Below are 24,431 nucleotides of genomic sequence, written 5' to 3' on the forward strand. Positions count from 1 at the left end.
AAAGCACCTTGATGACAGTGAGTGTTCAGTGGTGAAGCATCCTCTATTGAATCACCCTCAAAAAATTTTTGCCAAGTCCTAAGTTGATAGCTTAAAGTCAAAAGTAAAATTATAGTTTAAGGAGGACTTGGTGTAAAAAAAATACCTTCTCCCCTTCCCCAAAGGGATACTGCAGTTATATCACATACCCAATAGGCACCACGATGAAGATCAGAGCTTATACCTAATTAAGGTTTTATACACACCAGTTCCCCAGTAAATGCAAATTTAACAAGAAAATTAGACATGTCATATGTTCAAAATGCTCATGGCAAACAATCATTTTGCATTCCTGCAAATAAAATTGTTTTATACTGTAAGCTGGAGGCGAGTGTAACTTATTTTTGTAATAAAGTTTTTATTTTTTTTATGTGTCATTAATATAAATGTGTGTTAGTATAGAAAATCTTCTGGTTTAAAAAGTTAGAATTGCACACATTTCAGTATGTTCATTTGTACTTACATAATTTTAGAATAGTGGTTGCCAATAGCCTGTACGTTTCCCATTGTTTTTTTTTTCTTTCTTTTTTTGTTACATTAATAAACCATTTTAGTATGTTGTATGTCAGTTACTGGGATAGCTGGGGCATAGAGTGTAATTTAAAATTTGTCAATAAGTATTCATTGGAATATATGTAAATGTGCCTTGCCGGTTATTGAAACTTACCTAAATGAGTATGGGGTGACAAAAATTTGTTCCTGGTGCTTAATGAAACTTTCTTCCACTGATTTTATATATTACCCTGTGCTTTTTAAAAGTACACCTCTCAAATCTTAGTGTAAGTTTGAGGGCTACACAAAACATGTACATTTCATTCTAACATAGTATACTAGGTCATGGAAAGTGGGTCAATTAAATGTAGCCTTCAGCAAAATCAAATCTCAGTGTAATCCTTGGTGCTGGCACTTCCCACCCAGGCCCAAGGAGTAAAATGATCCCATCCAAGAGGTCATTGCCATGCCAATTGGCACTTAACTGTCATACCATTTTTAACGGACACTGTCAAGGTCTTTTAGTTAATTCCTGGATTTATTTGTTGGGATGTTACAACAGGTTTGTTTGACTTAACTGCATTGTCAAAGTTGAAAGATGAACACTTTTGTAAGTTCACAAATGTGTTCTGTAAGAAAACATTGAAGTCTGGAGCTCTGTTGGCTTCTCAAGACTTTTTTTAGTTTGGTGATAAGGGAGGGAAACCTGATGCTTCAAAAAATTGTGAAGAATTGATGGTTATAACCAGTAGTGGTGATGAAATATAGACTCAAGTGAAAATACTTGACAGTGTTCATTTTAATGACTTTGAATTCAAGCCATTATTATTACTTTTAAAATTAAATATAATTTGCACTGTTCTGATAATGGGTGCAGTTTTTGAGCAATATAATCAGAGCTAAATATGCATGTAGTGATTAGTGATGTGAACAATTAAGTTCTGAGAAGAAATAACTAACCGTGGTATTTTCAAACATAAATTTCTGTAGTAAAAATCAGTATCAAACTCTTATCAGAAATCAAGAAAAACAGGCAATGCATATAAACATAATTTTGAATGTTGTGTGGCCTATAAAGCAATAATGCAATTTATATGGAATGTCATGGGATATGAGAAATGGAAATGCGAAAATAACTAATCATTTAGTAATAATGTCAACATGTTAAAAGGGGGAATGTTAACTAATGTAGGTTATTGCGTTTGTGATTTGTTTATGGGTTCTTGGCTTTGACAGCTTCAAAGAATGGACAGATGACAAGTTAAATTTTGTATATATTGTCAAGGAAAGGGTCTTTAATAGTCAAGTCCCTTCCTTATGGTGAAAAGTATATCTTAAAAGAATTCTGATTGTTGAAAAGTTACCCAAAACAGACGCAAGATTTTGTTTCTGCAGACTACTTGGCAATCAAAAGTGTTCATAAATTTAGTTTATCAGTTTTCAGGAAGTTACATTGTAAGAAAGTTGTGTTAATTATATTCTTTCCAAGCATGCTTTTTGTGCAAGATTTTTAGTCATTGCTATTGAATCACATGTTAAAAATAGAGAGTTGAATTGCACAAAAGGAATCACATTCATGGTGGCATTATGGCACCGTGAAAAACTTTTTACTGATTACTGTTTAACTTTTACTTATTGATGCAAATCTGACTAAACGAAAGTATAAACATTTTTTTCATGATAGATTAGAAATGCCACAAATGGATTGATGGGGTGATCTGGGTTATATAATTGTATATACTTGAAAAGATGTATTTAGTATTAGGATGAACATCAAACTACATGGGAAAATTATCTTTAGTACAGCTTTTTTGAAGTCACTTGTTCAGAAACAGCAAAAACATGATTGGAGAAATCAAAATACAGAAGGGCTTCATGCATTAAGAAAAGGTAGTCAATCCTAGAGTAAATGTTGCTCAGGTTCCTAAAAACTTAAAATAATACCCTCCATGACTGTTTTCTTCCCTCTTATAATACCATAAACAGGAATTCAGTGGTGGGTATAAAATTAATGAATAAACAACTTACTTTAACAATACATTAACAGACTTCTTGGGATGTTTTTATGGTGTAGTATTTACTTAGTAATCTTACCACTCAACAGGGCATGCCACTAAAGATGCTAATAATGAACCAAGGCTCACACAGGCATTTTTAAAAACTGAGCCAACATACAGATGGACTTTTGGGGTCTATCACTTTTTAAAAGTTCTTAAGACATAAACCATATTAGCACCACAGTCTGCCTTCAATAGTATACCTAAAATGTTTTTCAGGACCAGAAGCATTCAGTCGGACAACCTTTTTTGTAAATGCAAATCAGTATTACTCTGGGTCAAAGATTAAGTTTTTAATATTAACAGTAGTCTGGTAAACATTTAGAAGTCTGATGTTGAGAAACAAAAGCTTGTACTTGAGTAGTATTTTAATTAAAAATTAGTTTGTAGCTAATTTAAATTCTTTTACATTTATTTATCCATAGAATTTATATTTATTTCATTTCTTTGGTCTCACTGAAAGCTGTCTGCAGGCTCTTTGATTTGGATTAGTTTTGTGAAGTACTGTCTTTCGCCAAAAACCTCAAATTACCTGTTTTTTCCCCAACTTAGTGGGTTTGTGCTTGTTTGGAGATCAGTTCAAAAACTATCTGTACTATCTGTACTGCCTCTGATGTTAAGATTTTATGTATAGCATAAGGAAGCTAGCTCTGACTATATTTTCCTAAGAATAAAGACCTATTTTTGTAGCATGTCTTAGGATCTCCAGGAGTCCAAGAATTATTGTGAGTGTCCTCCATTTCATCATTTTTCACTCAACAGCTTTTAAATAGACACTTGGAAACTTTAGACCTGTATCACCTACTGACATGAATACATTCAAAGTAACTAGGAAATGGTAAAAACAAGTTCCCCCAATACTTCTAATTGCAAGCCACATGACTGGGATATGTGTAGAATAAATGTTTTGGGCTGGTCTTTATTTTGTTTTGTTTTGGAAATATATGGTCACATACTTGACAATAGATTAATGAACTCCATGATGATTTGCTTCTTTCGGAACATGCTTCACCATGTAGTGTTCTTCTATTCTCCAGTTTTATTTCTGGCAAATAAAATTTCTTTGAAGATTTGAAAATGAGCTTGAAGTACCAAGTAATTCAGGAGAGGGGAAGAAGAAAATGATCTCTTGATAAAAATTGCATTTAGATTACTGCAGATGAGTTTATGTGAATGAACTCTGCTCCATTGCATATTAAAGTCAATGGCCACATACAGGACCTGTAAGTATATTCAGGGTTTTCTGGTTCGTAGCTCCAGGCTAGAGTTTCTTTTGGAGGTGGTGGTTAGGAAGAAGACCAGTGGTTTGAAACACTTTAGGAACCTTAATCTTGTTACTTGATTTAAAATTGTTAGTTGCTATTCTAACTTGCCAGATTGGTATTGATTAGTGAAAATACCATTTCAGATTGATCATGGACTTTAAAACAAGATTGAAAACAAGAATGGGGAAGTCAAGATAAATCACCTTGGAAGCCATTTGAAGATTAGTGTCTTCAAATGTGAGAACTTTCTAAAATGTCCTTCTGACAAATTTAGGTGTGATAATAACAGGGTCACTATAGAAGTGACTTCAAGTTTAAATGACACTTTGTATTACAACTTAAAATTTTGATTTCTGATTTGAGAATTACAAAGGTTATATAATTTTCATGTGTTTTAATTTCTTAAACTGCTCTGAAAGGATTATTGTGATGAAATTTCAACTTGGAGGCAGTTGTGTCAGTTTCTACTTTGTCATGGAAAAGGGTTAAAAAGATTTGGATAGACAGGTTATTACTGTAGATTGCAAAGTAAAATAAAATTGACAGTAATGTAAGATTTATGGAAAAGTTACAGATTCTACATGGCATCCCAAAGAAGTCCTGACATTCCTTCTGTGTTGGGGATCATTTAATGATGTTAACTTGAAAATGAGATGAAATCTGAGTAGTCATCACATATATGAAACACAGGTACTGTACTGTTTGAAGGTCAAATTTGCCAAATCATGAGGCATATATATCATTTAAAACCTAAAGAGACTTACTTACATTGGTTAGAGAAGACTCAGTCACACCTGGTGGTGCATCTTAAAATTCCAGCTACTCAGATTGAGGCAGAAGCTAGAAGAGGTAGGAACTACACCTGTAATTGTTTCAGCTTAGTTTTTAGTATGCCATGCAGAATTAGAAAAGTATATGCACTTTTTTTTTTTAAGTGTCCCCCAGAGAACATACTCAGTAAGGCAAAATCCCTGCAGAGGTTTGCATATTGCACTTTAGTTTTTTTAAGACAGTGTTTCTCTGTGTAGCCTTGGCTCTTAATGGACTCACTTTGTAGACCAGGCTGTTCTTGAAAGTCACAGTGATCCACCTGCCTCTGCCTCCCTGAGTGCTGGGATTACAAGTGTGCGCCACCATGCTCGGCTGGCACATAGCGCTTTTGACTTTGTTCTGCAGTCATTGTGTATGTAGTACAGTGTAGTTTTGATACATAGAGTTCATTTTGTTTTTATTCTCTTAAAATAGTAATATTCACATGTTAGGTAATTTATTTCTTGGGAATGCTTTAGAATTATTAAGGTCAAGTGCAGTTCCTTTAGAGCTTAATCCTATTCCCTGGGTTCATGTCATTTTTATAAAATCACACACAATAAATTCTGGTGATCTTACTGGGTTTATAAAAATCCACTCAGCATTAGGAGCACTAAGTGAAGGGTACACAGAGCAAATACTATGATCATTCAGTTTCTAGGGCTTACTGCTTTTTGATCAATTTGGATGCCTAGTTATGACCATTGTTGTATATACTTTTTGCTGCCTTTTAGAATGGAAGCTCCTTGAGGGCAGGGAATTTGAGTAATGGTGCTATGCAGGCAGCTAGAAAGCAACCCTAAGTACTTTTCAGTTGGTAAATAATCAGTTAATTTCCTTTAAAGTTTAATTCAGAAAAGAAACATTTAGAACCCCTTTAAATGCTATATGATGCTGCCATTCTAGTAAATTAAGGTTATTATGTTTGTTTCATGTTTAAGTTTTCAATCTGATTTAAAAAAATGTCTTCAATTGAAGGATCAGATGCAATATAATGTTTATATTTTGTAATTTCTCAAATACCTGTATGTAAGTCACCATTTGCATTTCCCTTATTTGAAATTTTAGGGAAAAATACTGCTTATAAGTTGTCCTCACCAGTGACACCCTGAAAATCCAGCCTATCAGTTTTCTTTATGATAGTGTTCAATTTAAGTGTATGGTGCTACAGAAAACTCAAATGTTTATGAAAGCAGTGTATGGTTGAGTTGAAGGCTCTTAGGCATGATGTCTGTAGAGTTCTTTTTGCAGTAATTGCTGAATGAAAGGGTAAATAACACTTTGAATCCACTGGTTTTTTTTTTTTTTTTTTGTTTTGTTTTTAGTCTACACTACTATGAAATAGAAAGTAGCTACATCTACATGAATAGTGTTTTAGTCTGCCATTTGGTAGGTGAAAGTTAGATCATTAGTTTTGAGTAAAGGTGGTATTCATGTTTATTCAGTTCGTAGTTGAGAGTGTAACTTGAATAGTAATATCCTTTAGTATTGGGGATAGAATGCAAGACTTTACAAATATGAAGCCTACACTTTACCCAGCTGCGTTGATGATGAAACTTTTACAAGGAAAGTAGTGAGTAGTACAGGCTATGAAAATCTTTCTGTTGTCCATCTCACATTCAGCTCTTGTAATTCTGGTGGTAAATTTTTAACTTTCTCTCCCCCTCCACCCCCCTTTCAGGACAAAGTTTCTCTGTAGCCCTGGCTGCCCTGGAACTGTGGATGAGGCTGGCCTCAAAATCAGGTCCACCTGTTTCTGCCTCCTGTGCTAGGATTAAAGGTGTGTGTCGACATGTCTGGCTCTTTTTAACCTCTTAATTACTGTTATTTTCCTTTTTGAAGAATTTGGTTTATGCTAGTGATATATTTACTTTAATTACTAGAAAGACATTTGCCAGGTTTAGAAACACACCTGTAATCCCAACACTCAGGGTAAGATGGTAAGATAGGTTTGAATTGATACCACCAACTTCGAGGGCACAGTGAGACAGGAAAAACAAAGTATTAGCCTAAAATTAGTAAACAGCACAGAACACTTTTAATTTAATTTCTTTATTGTTGGGTTTTTAAAAACTTTATTTTCCTGTCACACTTGTTGTTGACAGTAAATGTACCTTGCCTGTAACTGTAAGATATTCAAAACATAGTTATAGTATGTAGCATACATGTCTAATTTGGCAGAATGGTTCTTTTGGAGAGCAAAATTCTAAGACAAAATTCCCCTAATGTATTATCATTTGTTTATGTAGGCACTATTACTAAAGAACTATGCTTTTTGTTGTTGTTGTTTTTGTTTTGTTTTCTCCTTGGTTTTCTGGTTACCTTTGATTTTCTTTTTTTTAAGAGTCTTTCTCAGCCGGACATGGTAGGGCAGGCCTTTAATCCCAGCACTCAGGGAGGCAGAAGCGAATGGATCTCTTTGAGCTCTAGGCCAGCTTTGTCTACAAAGCTTAAACTGACAGTGATCCACCTCTACCTCCCAAGTGCTAGGATTATAGGAGTGTGCACCTCTAAGAGTAACAATTAATGATGGGAGTTAGGAGCAATGTTTACTTTGAGATTACACATAGACCTTTAAAGTGGTTTTACCACTTTCAAAATAGCTTCCCCCCTTTTTTTAAACTAACAGGTCTTACATATTGTCTCCGTTGGAAAGTTTGTGTGTATGTATTGACCAGTGAATGAAATGATTGTAGGAGCTTCAGTTTTTCAGCTTTTGCAGGGGATAATACTTTGATCTCAGTGAAGCTTACTTTAAATGCTGAATTGTAAAATAGAAAAGTCTTGTAGACTGTAACATGGGAAACAGTACTAGATTTATTAAAAGATGCCAACATGTTACAGTTATCAGTTAAAGTAGATGGGTGAGGCAGGCAGGCCTGATATACAGACCAGGAACAGCCGGGACTACACAGAGAAACCATGTCTTTCCAAACTAAAAATATGTAAGTACTTGGGAGAAATCTAATTGCAATACTTGGGGAGAAAAGATGGAACTTAAAATCCTTATCTGGCATGCTTACCTATATCATAAAGGAACACAATTTGCTGTTACCTGAGCAAAGCACATTATTTTGAACTATCTAGAAAATAAAACCAAAGGTTCGGAACATTATAATGTGGGTTTGAGGGTGTTTTGGAAACCACTGAGAATTGTTTCTTTTTCTTTACATTTTATAGTTTCCTTTGTGTTTCCTTATGTTGCTCGGTAATTTTTTTTTTCTTCGTTCAACAGGTAGCTTTCAGATTTGATAATTCGGTGACTTGTGCTCATTTGTCTTCTGTGGAATACACTTGTTTATACTGCTGTCTTATGCTCTATGGAGTTGAATCTCTTTAATTTTTTTGTTTCTTTATTGAAAAGCAAACATTTTGAGGCAGGTAGGCAACTTTTGGGATAGGCATATGATACTGAGAACTGGTTTTTCTCTTACTGAATCAAGTGTTTGAGTATCAAAATCTTAGTGTAGTTTTTGATGGTGCTAATAGTACTTATCCTTCCACATAAGTTTCAGTGTACACCTACCAGGAAGCTAAAAAGGACAGTCATCTTTTGTAGACATAGTTACAATTGTTAGATATTAACAGTAGTTTTGGATTCATGCCCTTATATTCAGAGATTTCTCATTCTGATGACTGATTGGGGTTTATGTATTTCTCACACAAACTTAACAAGGTATAGGTTGCTAAAACAAATACTGGGCTGCTTGTAAATAATAGTGGTTTCAGTGAGTTAAATAGTTTTTTCACTGATTTAAATATTTTTGGGTAAAGACAAAAACTTCAGTCATTAGGATAGTTCAAAGCAGCCATGTATACCTAGAGTTATTGTGCCTGCTGAAGACAGTGCAGTCTAACTTTCCACAGTCCGTGATACATAGTTTGCATTTTAATCAGAATTGGCCTAATAGTCTTTCTGCTTTTGTTGTGAAGCTATTTATTATTCTGTAATACCTCACCATTGTAAACATGTCAGATACATGATCTTTTTTTTTTTTTTTTTTACTTAGTTGCTCTTCAGGGAAAGTTTCTCATCAGGAAGCAAATATTGAGCATTTTTTAAGGAAAACTGTCAAGCCACAGAGCATTATCCTGTTACTTCTTACTGTCCGGAATTGCTGTGCCAATGTTTGAGTCATACAAATGCCAACTTATATTCTTGTTAAAGCTGTGTATTTTAATCTCTAGGATAAATCTTTATTTCAAGTCTCAGACTGCAGACAGGAGTTTCATGAAGTACAATTATGCCTGATCTGGGAATTTAAGGCACTGGACCCCTTTTGATTTCTTTTTCCTTATCTTTTTTCTTTGATATAGAGTCTAAATATATAGCCTTGTCTGGATCTTTATGTAGACCAGGCTGTGCTGAAATTCACAAGACCTTTACCTTCCTCTGCCTCCTGAGTACTGGGGTTAAATATGTATGCTAGCACATCTGGCCCAACCTCCTTTATTGGTAGTTCATTTGTTTCTTAATAAATACATGTTAATTCCAAGTTAACATCCTTCCTCTCCCCAGGTATCAGTAACCTTGCCTCTTTTAACTCAGAATGAACTCTTGTCTATTGAAACCCCTCATACTTATTAATAATAGTTTTATTATTTGTGGAGTTTGGTGGTTTTAGAATCTTGTACATTTAAGTGTGGTTTTCTTGCATTTGTTTTTCTTGACAGGGTTTCTCTGTGTAGAGTTGGCTGTTTTGGACTAGCTTTGTAGACCATGCTAGCCTAGAAGTAACTCAAAAGAAAGCCATTTGTCTTTTTCCCCCAGTGCTGGGATCACACGTGTGTGGCACCGAGCCCGCCTCTCCAGTTTTTTTTTTTTTTTTCTTCTTTCTTTTTTTTTTTTATTCGCACTGGCATTTCTTAGCTTTCCAGTGTCTTACCACATTTTTTTTCTTTTTTTTTAGGTTTTCTTGATGTTGTCTACAGTATAGCTTCATATCATACTATATGTTTTTTTTTTTAATTTCAAGGCTTTCTTGATTGTATTTTGTAGAAATCTGCTAGTAGGTGTAGAAATCTGCTAGTAGTTGTCTTAACATATTATAGCACTTTTCTTCAACATGTTATTACACCCAGTTGTGCCAAATAATGTTTAGTGGGTTCTAAAGATAATTTAAAAAACCGGTCTAGTTTTAGTTACATAAATAACTTTCTACTGTAAAAGACGGCACTTAATCATGGTCACCAGGTTGACTCTAGATTTACTACTCTTTTCATCAGTGCATCAACCAGCTTTCTTTTATGCTTTTGGTTAGCATATTAACTTTCTGAAAAATTTTAATAACTTTGTATTGCTATGAAGGTATTTGATCCTCTGGAATTGGAGTCATGGACTATTGTGAGTTGCCATGTGGGTGCTGGTAATTGATTCCAGGTCTTCTGGAAGTGCAGCCAGTGCTCTTAATTGCTGAGCCCTTTAATTAAACAAACAAAACACCCCCCAAACTTTTTTCTTATATATTTATGTCAAACATATGCGTGCAATGCCCTAGTACTGGAGGTACAAATGGTTGTGACTTTCCATGGATGCCACCAGTCTAACCCTGGTCCCTTAGATTTGTAATCAGTGCTCTTAACTGCCGAACCACTCTCCAGCTCCATAACATTTTTCATGTCTCAGAATTTTGCTATACCCCAAGCTACTTTCTTCAGACAAAATTGTCTTCAGGCATTTTAAAACTGTCAACACACAACTGAGAAACCATGTAAAAAAATGTAGAAAACATAAAATTCTTTTTCTGACATTGCTTTCCTTGGCAAGTAAGTTTTTCCTGTATCTGCATGCTGTTTTTTTTACATTTTCTGGCAGTTCATGTTTTAATTATACCCCTACTTACTGTCCTTACAGTGTGTTTTTCTTTACATAGGGAAAGGAAAAACTGAGCTTGTCCAAGACCATGCATTTAAATAATATTAAATGAGTTTAAGTAGATTGTGCTCTCAACATCTTGAGGACCTGGTATTTGAAAGGGTTTATAGGAGATCTTTGTCATACAGGTCTCAACTCTGAAACTATTAAGTCCCCATCACTGCTGCTATCCTTGATTCTGTAATCATTGTTAAGGAAGTTTAACTATTTAACCTCAATAATTAAAAGTTGATGTGTGTGTTGCATAGCAGCAAATGGAAGTAATCTGAATGCCCAGAAGTCAGTAGAGCTAATTAGAAGAGTATAGGCAACAAGACTGATTGACTCAGAATTCATTTTGGTCTGTAGCCTTATTTACATGCGATTGAAAGAATATCCAAAATGAAGCTTTGAATGAGGTAATTTTGGAAATTATTGTTTAAAAAAAGAAACACTTTCTGGAAAACTTAAAAGGCAGTTACCATTTAGTTACCAATCAGTGCTTATGGTCCAACTTCCAGGTGCTGGGATTACAGTTGTGAGCCATTACAGTTGTTTTATTGTACACCAGAAGCCTACTTGCTTAACATTTGTGCCATGTCAAAGTGCTGTCATCCCTTTTGCTATCCTGCCCCTGTGCACTTGTCCAGAGTGATAGCTGGTCTAAGAAAGCACTGTCGAGTGTCTGCTTCTGACTTCTCAGTGCTGAGTTACAGAATACCATCATTCTTGGCCCAAAGTGCTTAAGTTGTATGAAATACTGAGAGGGTAAGAACTGTAAAAACTTCTAAGATATTTTTGTGTTAAATATTTAAACTGCAAAGTTAGTTTAAGTAGACATTTAAACATCTGAAATAAAGTTGGTAAACACTTTATATGAAAATAGCTGTTTAGTTACTATGTAGTAATTTTACTTGTTTAAGAGCTAAAAAGTAGAAAGGTTAAAACTAACAAGCTAATAATAGGTTATAAGTGCCTTTTCCAATCTAGTATGTTTTAGCAGGTGAGTTGATATGTTTTCCATTGCCAGGCAGTTAAGTTCTTTAAAGTCATGAACCACACCTAATTTCCATTTTCTATTACAAGTTAGAAATAATAAAAAAATGTGAAATATTTAATATTTATGGTGCTAAAATGAGATGACAGTTTTTGTGGTGGTAGCTTATTTTACCCAGTGAGTGTCTGTATTTGTATAAGGTTGTACCTCTTTGTTTCTTCCTAACAAAGGTTTGTTGCTAATGGAGGCTTTTTCATAAGACCACAAAAAAGTAATGAGTGTGTTTTGGGAGACTGTGTCTGTGTAGCCCTGCAAGCTCTGTACTGTAGACCAGGATGGGCTCAAACTGACAGATCACCTGCCCAAGCCTCCAAAGTGCTGGGATTAAAGGCGAGCACTGGAAAGTACACCTGGCTGAAAGTAACTCTTAAACATCAGTGTAATTCTCATGAGGGGGTTAATCTTCATTTTTAATGTTTTTTTGAGACTTGGAACGAACCATTATCTTTTTGTATGTATTTTATATTCAGATGTTGGCATATAATGATGGTTGCAGGTAGAAAGGTAATTTATCTTACTTAAATGATTTGAGAGTGGGGAGAGGAAGCCTAATTTTTTTTTTTAATGTATTGTCTCTGATGAGTGGCTGGCATCTAGGGATAGATTAGCCTTATCTTCCTCATGTTCCCAATCTGTTCAAGCTTTTTAAAATTTCCTTTACACTTGTCATCATAATTAAGTAGGCTTAAGCTGGACATTATATCTCTTAAGAATCCCAGCCCTAGGAAGCTGAGGCAGGAAGATTGCTAGGTTTTCAAGGGGAGACACTTGTCTTTTAAAAGTACATGTAAACTGAGACTTTATACTACCTCAGATATCCTTTATAATATAGGATATGCTGGGAGATGAGAGAAATAAGGATAAATTCAATGAAAACACTAGTGCTTTATTACTTCCAAAAATTAGATGAAAGTTAGAGTTAACTACTGTTTGTGTAAGTATTTTCCTAGAGGCCTTTTGAGATCCTGACCAATTAAAAATGCCCCATTACCAACAGTTGTTTAGGGGAGAAACAAAACATAGTCTTTAAACCTGCCCTGTATTATACATTACATCTATGTGTAACTTGTCTCCTTCACTAGATTGTAAGCCTTTGGAGGTCAGAAACTCAAAATTCATTGTATCTTCCATCACATTTAGCACAGTGCCTTACACTTATTTGCTATTCAATAAATATTCATTAAAAGAATGGACATACTACTGAAGTTTGATGTCTATGGGCCTTTAGGTGGATTATTACAGTTTCTAAGCACACCTCTAATACACAAAAGTGCATTACTCACCAAAAATATTCACACTTGTTGAACATTACTATTCATGCATGTAATCCTAGCACTTGAGGCTGAGGCAGAGTAATTGTTCAAGACCAGTCCGTCCTGTGAGATACTCAAAAATCTTACTAGTAGCTTTGTACAACTGATGGTAGTAGTCTAGGATACTATGCTATTATTCAGTCCGTGTGTATTTTGAATTTTCTCCCACTAAGAAGGAACATGCTTTGACAAATTTCAAACTCTTCAATTTAAATTTTGGATTATATTTTATTTAATGTATTAAATAGTCACATGTGGTTAGATGCTACCAAGATAGCCTCCCTAGAACTTTAAGGTGAGGCAGTGCTGGGGGAGGGGTACTAAACGTATGTGGACCCCAATTTGATTTCATGTTCTAGCTAGACTAGTGTATTAGGTGTGGTTTTTCACATTCTCAAATCCAAAGCAATTTATGTTAATGTACAAATAAATACTATTCACCCAATTTAATCTTCATACCTCATCAAATACATCATGGAGATAACGCAGGAGGTGAAGTAGACCTAATTAATGGTTCAGTAACTGTTAGGTAAGAGAGCCCCCTGGGGACCCCCAGTCACACTGTCCTGAAACTCACTCTGTAGACCAGGCTGTCCTCAAACTCCGGTCCACCTGCCTTGTGCCTTCCAGTGCTGGAATTAAAAAGGTAGGCACCACCACTGCCTGGCTAAGAATTCCTTAACCAGGATTGGTTGAGGATCTTCCTTAGTTCTAGGGAGCCTAATATTGAATACAAGATTGGAAGGAAATGGTCCTGAATGTAAAGTAATAGGCCATAAGACTGAAGAAGAAACAGTTCGTAAATGTTAATTTTCATAGATGGGGTTTGTAGCAGCAGGATTCTCAGTTGTGCTCCACCAATTACCATGTATGAGACAAAGCTCAGCCTTTGTTAAATCCAAAAGAACGTTTATGGGATAAATTCATTTTTAAACTAAAACCAGTATAGACAATTAAATTGGCCTAGTTCATTTTAATTGAAGAAATTAAAACAAATTAGACAAATGTTGGGAAGGTCTAATTTGAACAGAACTGTGAAAACATTTTGTTAAAAGCATATGCTGGTTCTTGGTAAAAAGTAATTTCAGGGTAAATCTTGTAAGCAAACATTTTAGAACAGTATGGCTTGGAAGATACGTGAGCAGTTACATTTAAATCACTTAAATTCATGTTAGGCACCCACGGATATGTGAAGTTCAACGTGCAGGTCTTCTGTACAGTGTCTCATTGATAGCCCTCGTTTGTTTCCATAAACGAGGGATATTTAGCAGTTCTAGGGATCAAACTGCACATGTTTGGCAAGCACTGCACTGATGAGCTACAATGACTTGGCCCTTCGGTCCTTTGATTTGAGATAGGGTCTTTACTGTGTAATCCGGGCTGCCTCAGACTGCTGATCCCTGCCTTCACCTAAATGCTGGGATTACCGTGCCCTCTTTAAGGAATTGCGGTGTAAAATTACAGAAGTGAAATTGTTATGTATCTCGAAAGAAGTTTTTAGCGTTGCTTGTGGATCACAGCTACACACTTTAGCAGTGGAAACGTTAAGACCATCTACAAAGATGCTAGCATGTATTTTTAATACATTCAGAATTGATTCTGAAGAAATTAGGAATACAAGTAAATTTAATAAAGATATAAATGAATTTCTAATGCTTAGCAATAATGGGAAGAAAGACTAGTACATTCCAAAAGAAGTCACTTAAGGGTGATCCACATTTTCAGAATTTCGAGAAAATACTGAGTCTTCACAAGCACTTAGAATCGTAACTGCTTCCCTGCCTTGGGAGGTAAGATTATAGGGAAGAAAGGTGACAGGTCCATAGGTCCCATGATGGAACTGGTCTGTTAGTATGAAATCTTAGAAGCGACCCCGGTCAGGATTTTGTTTGTCCCAGCAACATGGCTGTACTGTAGTTGGAACTAGACACCTACGATATGAAGATAATGTCTGTAGCTTAAGTGCTTCGCACGCTGCCTGAATTTTAGCTACTACAAAATACGGACACTAAAGTTTAGAAAGAGGTTCTAAAGGGGACTACCTAGCTTGCCAACCTGCTTTCGTCCTGTGCGGGGTTGTGGTTAAGTCCGGGGTCGAAGTGACTCGTTTTTCTTACGAGGCTAAGACATTTGGCTTTCTGGGGTGGCTGACGGCGGGTGGGCTGTTTTTCTCTCACTGTCATAAGCCCCAGCTTGATTCCGCTTTAAAAAGCGGACTCGGAGTCCCTCCCTCCGGTCCCTTAGGCATGGCTATGAGCACACGAGAGGGTGGAGCGGCAGGCTGTGCTATGGTGCAGGCACTACACTTCCCAGAGGCCTCCGGGAGGTGCGCGTTTCTGCTGTGCCTAGGCAGCCTTCCCCGACTTTTCCGTAGTTCTGCCAGTCTGGGCATTCTAGGCTCCCTGAACTTCCGGATAAGGAAAGTGGGTGCCCGCGCCAGAACATGAGAACACTCCCAGGTCTTCCCGCTAGGTGGCGGCGACGGGCCTGCTGCTTCCTTGCTTTTGAGGAGGGCGGTGGCTGCGCACGCGCGGCAAGTGTTGCGGGGCGGGGCCTGGTGCGGCTGCGTTCAGCTGCTCCGCTGGGCGGTGGGTGGTTATGTGGCTTCGCCGCCGGGCGGTGGGGGTGCCCTCCGCCTCGGCCTCGGAGGGCGGCACATCCAACGCTTCGTGGACCGAGATGGGGTCTTGGCTGCGGACGATTGGGTGCAGGCTGAAGCAGCGGCTGCGGCTGGACGTAGGGCGCGAGATCTGTCGCCAGTATCCGCTGTTCTGCTTCCTGCTGCTCTGCCTCAGCGCCGCCTCGCTGCTCCTCAACAGGTACCTGCGGTTGGCCCCGCGGAGGCCGCTCCGGAGCCTGCGGACTGTGGGCGAGAGGGAGCTCTGCACCGTCACCTCGGCAAGGATGGCCGACGTCGGGTCCCGACCTGCGGGTGGGCGAGGGCGGGCCGCCCGGGGACCAGGCATCCTCCGAGGCTACACGGCTCTCAACCTTTCTTTTTGGCCATCTCTCAAATCTGGGCCTGTGTCGTCTGCTTTTCAAACTGAAATTGGTATAGCCACCTCAGTTCGAGACGATAAAAGAGGCTCCAGTCTCCGGAGAGAGGAGGGCTCCAGGTCCGGTCGCTCTCGCAGTTCTGGCGGAACCCTCAGCAGGACGCACACACTCGCGGGCATACACCTTTGCAAACAGCACTTCTCACAGTTTCGTCTGTTTAAAAGATTTTTTTTTTGATTCGGAGTCAGAAAACAGAATAGTACCCTTCACATCTCTAAATTATTCCCGTTTCTCTTTTCTCAAGAGCTGAAAAATTCTGAAAAGTTAAAATGGTTAAATTGACGTTTTGAGGTCAGAAGGCCCCGCCCCTGAAGCCTGTAGCTAGATCTTAGTTTTGACATTTCCAGAAGTAGTATTGGTGCAGTGGTAGTAGAAAAGACGTGTGCTTAACATCATCGTTTTTCTGATGTTTTGAGAAAGCAGTCACTTTCAATTCTGAAGTAGTTCTGCAAGCATAGTAAGCGACAAGCATAAACAAGGGATTTATTTAAATTAGTATTTTCACTAAGGCTAACTATTTCCCGTGACAGCAGTTTTTGTTGTTGTTGATTTTGGGCTTAAGTAGCAGACTTAAATAGCAAGAACTATCGTACAATAAAAAGTGCCTGGGTTGTGATGGCGACATATTTGATTGTAGGACTGTGGAAGAAGTAGGATCCTTTAACAGTAAACACTGTTAGTTATTTTCTGCCATTCTCTCCTCTGAAGGTGGTCCAAGTTAGAGTAACAGGTTCAGTGTGAAGAAAATATAATCCTTTGTCCCCAATTAATATTCTGTGTAAAAAGAATTACCATATACAGCAGTGTGCAGCCCATTTTTCTATTGCACATATTAAGTAAGACAGCTGAATCTCTCTCTCTCTCTCTCTCTCTTTCTCTCTCTCTTTCTCTCACTCTCTGTTTTTGAGGCAGGTTCTCACTCTGGTTGGCTGCACACTCACAGAGATCCATCTGTCTGTCTCCCAAGTGCTGAGATTAAAGGCGTGCACAACTATACTGGCCAGAAGCCTTTTCTTTTTGCTCATACCTCAGCTTCTTTAGTTTTTAATTTTTCATCTGTTTGTCAAAAGAATCAGCTTCCTTTTTGTCTGTCCCCTGATCAGGGTCCTTATCTCTTCTAGATTATTGCAACAGCTTTCACATCAGTCAGTGTGTTTCTTCTTTTTTGGGGGGTGGGTCTGTGTTCAAGACAGGGTTTTTCTGTGTAGCCTCTCCTGGACTTGCTTTGTAGTCCTTGCTGGCTATGAACTCACAGAGATCCTCCTGCCTCTACTTCCCTGATTGCTGAGATTACAGGTGTGCACCGCTGTGCCCAGCTTAGCCAGTATGTTTCTAGATGAGGCCAGTCTCTGTATTACAGACAAAGTGGATTCAATATAATGCTGTCACTTATCTTTCTGTTACTGTAAAACTTAAAAAAAATTGTTTTCTTTGTGTTACTCAGGACTTGCTCTCTCTCTTTTTTTTTAAATATTTTCTCTTTTTTTGATGTATGTATATTTTCAATTGCTGTCGATCTTTATTTTTTATTTAATTTATGTATGTATGTATGTATGTGTGTGTGTGTGTAAGATATATGTAGGGGTGTATGATAACTCATAGCACCTGTGTGGAGTTCAAAGGACAACTTTGTGAAGTTGGTTTTCTCTTTCTCCTTTGTGTGAGTTCCAGGGATCAAATTAGGTCATCAAACTTGAATCATCAGGTGGCTAGCACCTTTCGCTGCTGAGCAATCTTGCTGGCCCACTCAGGACTTTTGATAATAGATGACAGAAAAATTACTCAGTTTGTAATAGGTTTGGCCAAGAGAATACTGAATAACAATACTTTTCACGGGGCCTCAGAGAAACACAGAACAGTACTGAGAACACTACTGAAACCTTCTTGTACTAGTGTAGAGACACACACCTTTAATCCTGGCACTTGGGAGACAGGCCTGTGGTTCTCTGAGAATTTGAGGCCGGCTTGGTTTGCGAAGTAAGTTCATTAAAAACAAAACCAAAAACCCCAACCTCAAACCAAATCAAACCCAAACCACTAAACCAAACCAACTTCGTTCTTTACTCTCTTGTGTTCTTTCTGCAGTGTGACTTCATTCTCATTGCATTTTTTTTTTAAAAGACATAGCTGTCAGTTAATTAGAGCTTCACGAAAGTTTTGAGAGGGGATAAGATTACACTCTAGTTTCTAGTTCACTCTCTTATTTACTTCTTTGCAATGTAATTTGAATTTAGTATATGGAATATCATTTATGTGTCTAAATGCCAAGCTCCTAAATGTGGATTGATTTTCAGTCTTTTATTCACCATCAAAACACTTCCAAAATTTCCTTAAATGTAAAGTATTTTTTTTTTTAATCGCTTAGAGATATCTTCCCCTTTTGTCACTAATACTCCTGTCATTGCTTCAGCCCATGCTGGCTAAAGATGACTTTTATCTCCCAGAGGCTGGGATCAGAGGCATGCCTGGTGTATGTGCTGCTAGAGACGAAACCCAGGGCTTCCTGCATATGAGGCCAGCACTCTACCAGCTGACCTGTATCCTCAGTCCTGCGTGTCTAGAGTCTTCAACAATAGCGTGTCCACAACGACCTGTTTCCTTTCTTATTGCATTTTTTAATTTGAATTTCATTTCTAGCATTATTGCCGCTCATTTCCTTCCACTTTCATGCTCATTTCTTTGTGAAATTATTCATTTTTATAAACTGTCACACTGTGTTATTCTTGGGAACAATGAGTTAACACAGCTCCGTGTTTTTGCTGTTTTGTTATTTATATTGTGGCTTTTGGACTGGAGAGCTAATAGTAAAGCTATGTTTTTTGCAGTTATTCACAATTAATAAACACATGTGGTGGTTGAAATTTGAACTGTGTGAAGGGATTGGTATCTGCAATATACTGAGTACACCTGTTTTGGTTTTTTTTTTTTTTTTGAGATTTTATTTGTTTATTTATTATGTATACACCAGATCTTATTATGCACCAGAACTCATTATAGATGGCTGTGAGCCACCATGTGGTTGCTGGGAATTGAACTCAGGACCTTCGGAAGAGCAGTCAGTGCTCTTAACCTCTGAGCCATCTCTCCAGCCCAAGTACATGTGTTTCGAGATACCTTAATATGGCATATTGTAAGAGGCTAATCTGGCCTCTTACCTCTTCAGAATCTTCTCAGGGCCTTCTTTTTAAGTTTTTCTATAGCTATTGAGTTCTCTTTCATCATACCAAACGTGTTCATATTGTATTATGTTCATTTACTCAACCTATCACTGCCAGACTGTTCTCTGTTACTAGGGACCATGAAAGTGATGTCTCTGCTGTATTCCCATTGTCTAACACTGTCTAATACAAAATAGACACTTAGAAAAAATAATTTTTATTGTAACGGTGATCAGAATTTTAGTGGAATGTGAGAATAGAAGATATTCTTGGAGAATGAATTCAAACTACTTAAACATAATAACATAGAAACAAAACTAAAATATTGAACTTAATTTTCTCCTCTGTTAAATGAAATTATATATTTGGTAATATGCATTTGTTATTTATATCTAACAAATACATTCAGAAAGTTAATCAATTGAGAAACTTAAAAAGTGGTTTTTAAATTAAAAAATATTAAAAAAATTATTTTATTTTATTTTATGTGCATTAGTGTTTTGTTTGCATTTGTCTGTATCAGGATGTTGGATCCCCTGGGACTGTAGTTACAGGCGTTTGTGAGCTGCCATGTGGGTTCTGGGAATTGAACTCTGGTCCTCTGGAAGAGCAGTCAGTGCTCTCAACCACTGAGCCATCTCCCCAACCCCTAAAATTGTTTTTGAATAATAGGTACTTAATAAATATTTGGTAGCTCAATAAAGAAGTAGCTTTCAATGTTACAGATTTCTTTGGTTCTGATCCTTTTTATTATTTTTAAGGTATCTTCATATCTTAATGATCTTTTGGTCATTCGTTGCTGGAGTGGTGACATTCTACTGCTCATTAGGACCTGATTCCCTCTTACCGAATATATTCTTCACAATAAAATACAAACCCAAGGTAAAATTGTTTTTCAATTTTTAAATTAAATTTTTACAGGTTGTAGGTGTGTTTACGTGAGCATGCGCCACAAGTGTGCAGTACCCCTGGAGGCCAGAAGTGATCCTTAGATTTACGCTGGCGCTGGAGTTGCAGGCAGCGGTGATCCACTCGCAGCGAGTGCTGAGAACTGGACTTCAGTCTCAGGAAGAGCAGCCAGTGGGCGCACTCACCGCTGAGCCCTCTCTCCAGCCCTGTGGTTTTTATTTCTAAAAGTCAGTTTATGTGATGCTATGCTGTTTAATAAAAATCTACTTACTGTTATTGTATAATGGGCTATATGAAGTTCATAGGAAAAATTTAAAATGAGCATCATGTGTATTTACCTGTAAATGCTTGTGTAAATATATAGATAGTTATTTTAATTTGATTTGATTGTTTTGGTGCTGAGAATTGAACACAGGGCCTTACATGTAATTCCCTACTGAGCTGCGCCTTTAGTCCTAGTTTTAAGGTTTACAGTTTGAATAATAACTGTAAAAGGAAAATATGATCCTCTCAGAAAGTTGGAATTCGCCACGTCAGCTTGTCCCCTAGGTACATGTTCCACAAAGGCAATAACGTAGACAGAGGTTTTCCTACCTGGTTGTACAAGAGACCCTCCTTGGGAATCACCAACAGTGTGAATTGTTCTTCTTCCCGGGTTGTGGTCAGAAAGTTCTAGGCTACTGCCTGTAAAATAGTCTTGTTAAAACCTGTTCAGGTATTTCTGAAGCACGGACATTTAAGGAGTTCTGGGTTAAATAATAATTCAACCCTGTTAATTTCTTGCTTTGTGTGTGCGTGCATGCTCCCTCACAGGCTGAGGGTTGAACCCAGTGCCTTGTGCCTGAGCACGTGTTCTACCACTCTGCTAACCCCACCTCTCCAACAATGCTGTAAATCTCTTAAGTGCATCTGTGCCCCATAGAAAACAAAAATAATAAGCCAATTTGCTTAAACAAAATAATTAGGATTTCTAAAATTCAATAGTGGTAGTAGTATATTAACTCTGTGTCTGTAAGGCAAAATTCTGATTTTAAACTTGTGCCTGCAGGTCAGAATTGAAGAGATTCTTTTATCCCTCACTGATGAAGCATGGGGCCTTGCACCAGCTGTGCTCCAGCCCCTAGTGGACTGTTTTTGGGTCATAAATTACGATTCTTTAAGTTGATACAGCCCCTCATTTTAGATTTGTGGTATATAGAGGAAACAAAGAAGTGTGAGCCACATTTGGTCAGCAGGGCCTTAGGATTTATCATGTCTTCCTCCTCATTGAAGCTAAATTTGGAAGAAATGGAAAATAATACATTTTTTTCCTTATATTTGTGTAGCAGAAGACATAGTATATTACTTTTTTATAAGTGATCTTGTTATTTGACTTCAGTCTTTTTTTTTTTTTTTTTCCAAGACCGGTTTCACTGTGTAGCCTTGGCTGTCTTGGCTCGCTTTGTAGACCAGGCTGGCTTCGAAATCAGAGATCTCTCTGCCACCCCAGGTGCTGGGGTTATAGGCCTGTGCCGCAGTGCCCAGCTTGACTTTAGTTTTAAGTGAGGAAGTTTGATTTTTTTTTTTTTTCCTTTTTGGTTAAAGACAGGGTCTTATGGGACTTAAATTCTAGATCCTCTAGCCTCAGCCTCCTGAGAGTTGGAATTATAGACATGTGTCACCGTGCCTGCTAAGAGAAGCTTTGTTTTTGGTTCTTCTTTTTTCTTCTTTTTCTGGTGGTAGGCATTGAACCCATGCCATTGTACGTGCTAGAAAATTCTCTACCACTGAACCACTGAGGGTTCACCTGGCTTGGGTGTTGTAGAGCAGTTCATCAGGTATTTTACATCCACTGGCAGTTAATTTAGCAGGTACTTATTACAAATAGTAGTTTCAGAGTTGAAGCACCAAACGAAAGAAGTCCTTTGAATGTTTGCATGGAGGGTTACAAAGCTCTTGAAATGTTGATTCTTTGTAGTAGAGATGGTAGGAAAACTAAAAGCTAATCTCTCTTTTCTTTCCCTTTTTTAGCAGTTAGGACTTCAAGAGCTATTTCCCCAAGGTCATAGCTGTGCTGTTTGTGGTAAAGTGAAATGTAAACGGCATAGGTAAGTTGCACTTTTTACTTTTTAATTGTGCACGTTATGTGTGTGTGTGTGTGGGGGCGGCATGGCAAATGTTTGGAAGTCACAGGACAACTTGTAGTTTGTTCTCTCCTTTTTTATTTGGGTTCTGGGAAGCAAGCTCAATTGATTTGGCTTATAAGGCAGGCACTTTTACCTAATGCTGAGCTGCCTTGCTGGCCCCAAGGCAAATGTTTTTAATTGTTCATTTCCTTACATTTTATTACAAGTTATTTTATTACATACTCAGTTTGTATGCAGTGTTGTCTAAGCGTAAGCTGCTTACAATGTTATTGAAACACTTGGCTTTAATTTAGTTGTTTGATTTACTTTAGGCCTTCCTTGCTACTTGAAAACTACCAGCCCTGGTTAGACCTGAAAGTGTCTTCCAAGGTTGATGCATCTCTCTCAGAGGTAAGTGAGTTAATTAATATTGCCAACTATGAACATGTGTTATTTAAAGATGGGCGTATGTCCTGCAAATCATAGGCAGTGTTGGACCTGTGAGAGTACCACAGAATGAGCTTGTATAAGCCCAGATGGGAACTGCACTGATTGCATGGGACCTCTTGATGCAGTCAAGGGAGATGAGTTATCTGGAGCTGCTGCTGGCCCAACATGGCATATATATTGTTTTACAGAATTTTTTTTTTTTAAATAAACAGGTGTAAATTCTAAAATAAAAATCACAGTATTGTTCTAACTTTATTTCTGGGACTGTGATAAAATATTCTGACAAAAACAGCTTAGGGAGGAGGAAAGGGTTTATTTGGCTTATATGTTCATGTTCTATTTCTTTGTGAGAAAGCCAGGGCAGAAACTTAAAGCATCAGAATCAAGAGCAGAGTGAGAATAAATGTGGGTCCTTGCTGGCATGCTCCCAGCTAGCTATTTCCTCTTTATACCGTTCAGTAGTTGCCTGGTGCTATTTTTTAACTAATTAGTGCTCAGTGTAACTCAGTACACATCTATCATCTATCATTGGTCAGCCGCCTATGTGACCGCAAATCCATTGCTGAAAAAAAGTGAGACACCCAACTCCCTGACTAGAGAATGGTACTGTCCATAGTGGCCTTGCTCTTCTTACATCAATTAACAGTTAAGACATACATTATATGTCATTATAGCCAACCTGATCTAAATAATTTCTATTTGAGACTTTATTCCCAGGTGATTCTGGGTTATGTGAAGTTGATAGTTAAAACTATCCAGCACAGATCTAAACATAAAACTGTATAAACATACACTATAAAGTATAGTATGCCATAGATACAAAGTATGACATGACATAGTAAGTTCATAATATACTTATTAAGTTCAATAATATACTTATTATCAAGTGTTATATACTGTGCGTAATTACATGTGCCATAGGTTGTTATAACTAGCAGCACAGTCGTTCTGTTTATACCTGATTTGCCATAAACATCCTAGCAAACATTGTGCTATAACGACTGTAACCCCTCCCAAACCCAGGAACTTTCATAGTTTTATGGGCCCATTGTTAAATATGCTGTCTGTTGGCTGAAATATTACTTAGTGTATGATTATATATCAAATAAATGTTGACAACAATAGAAAAAAATCTTTTTTCAGAAAATTTAATAACGATACATCTTATTAAGGTAGGCATGATGGTGTATTCTTATAATTCTAACACTTGGGAGGCTGAAGCAGTGTGATCATGAATTTGAGGCATGTCTGGGCTATATAGTAAGTTCTAGGCCAGCCTGAGTTCCAGAACCTGCCTGAAACAAACAACAAAAACAATTAAACAAAATAAACAAAAAAATATCCAACCACATCTTAATGTTTTACAAAATAAGTACCTTGAATACTAAGCTATTCCAAATTACACTTAGATCTCAAATTTACATAGACATTTCAGTTAAGAAAATTGTTTATTTACTGCAACAAAAATAGGTCTTTACGATAGGGAAATAGCCATTTTCAAGGAACCATTGAAGTCTTAAGCATGTCTCTTAATGCATAGTGACCCCCGTTTTGACATGAACTATGGTGTAGAACAAGGACTGGGATAATGGTGACTAGAAACTTTGTGTCCTAGTGTAGTCACAGAGTTCTTTTTACTTTGTTTTTCTTCCCTATTTATTTGTTTGCTTTAAAGGACATATCTTTTCCTTGCATCTAAGATAAGATTCCTTCAAGGTATGTTCTTGAAGGTATGAAGTGGGCTGTCTCACTTTTTTCATCGATGGATTTACAGTTACATAGGCAGTTGACCAATGATAGATGTGTACTGAGTTCCACTGAATGCTAATTAGTTCAAGAATAGTACCAGGCAACTGAACCCTGCT

General features: G+C 37.4%; 2 protein-coding genes across 11 annotated transcripts in view; both read left to right on the forward strand.

The window, feature by feature from the left end:
* The window catches only part of Syncrip (synaptotagmin binding cytoplasmic RNA interacting protein), a 34,982-nt gene extending 31,702 nt beyond the window's left edge, over nt 1–3,280 (forward strand). For all 4 annotated transcript variants that reach the window (XM_021653849.2, XM_060384631.1, XM_060384632.1 and 1 more), the window contains exon 12: nt 1–3,280. This exon is cut by the window's left edge. The gene's annotated coding sequence lies outside the window, so the exon portion shown is untranslated.
* A 12,141-nt stretch (nt 3,281–15,421) lies between these two features.
* The window catches only part of Snx14 (sorting nexin 14), a 60,041-nt gene continuing 51,031 nt past the window's right edge, over nt 15,422–24,431 (forward strand). For 2 of the 7 annotated variants that reach the window (XM_060384623.1, XM_060384628.1), the window contains exons 1-4: nt 15,422–15,706; nt 19,864–19,984; nt 22,022–22,098; nt 22,449–22,527. In XM_060384623.1, the coding sequence (XP_060240606.1) occupies nt 15,486–15,706; nt 19,864–19,984; nt 22,022–22,098; nt 22,449–22,527 (498 nt within the window). In that variant the 5' untranslated portion in view covers nt 15,422–15,485. The remainder of the gene's footprint in view (nt 15,707–19,863; nt 19,985–22,021; nt 22,099–22,448; nt 22,528–24,431) is intronic. The other 5 variants (XM_060384625.1, XM_060384629.1, XM_060384626.1 and 2 more) reach the window with 3 other exon arrangements.

The sequence above is a fragment of the Meriones unguiculatus genome, chromosome 6, assembly GCF_030254825.1.
Source record: "Meriones unguiculatus strain TT.TT164.6M chromosome 6, Bangor_MerUng_6.1, whole genome shotgun sequence".
NCBI classification, from domain to species: Eukaryota; Metazoa; Chordata; class Mammalia; order Rodentia; family Muridae; genus Meriones; species Meriones unguiculatus.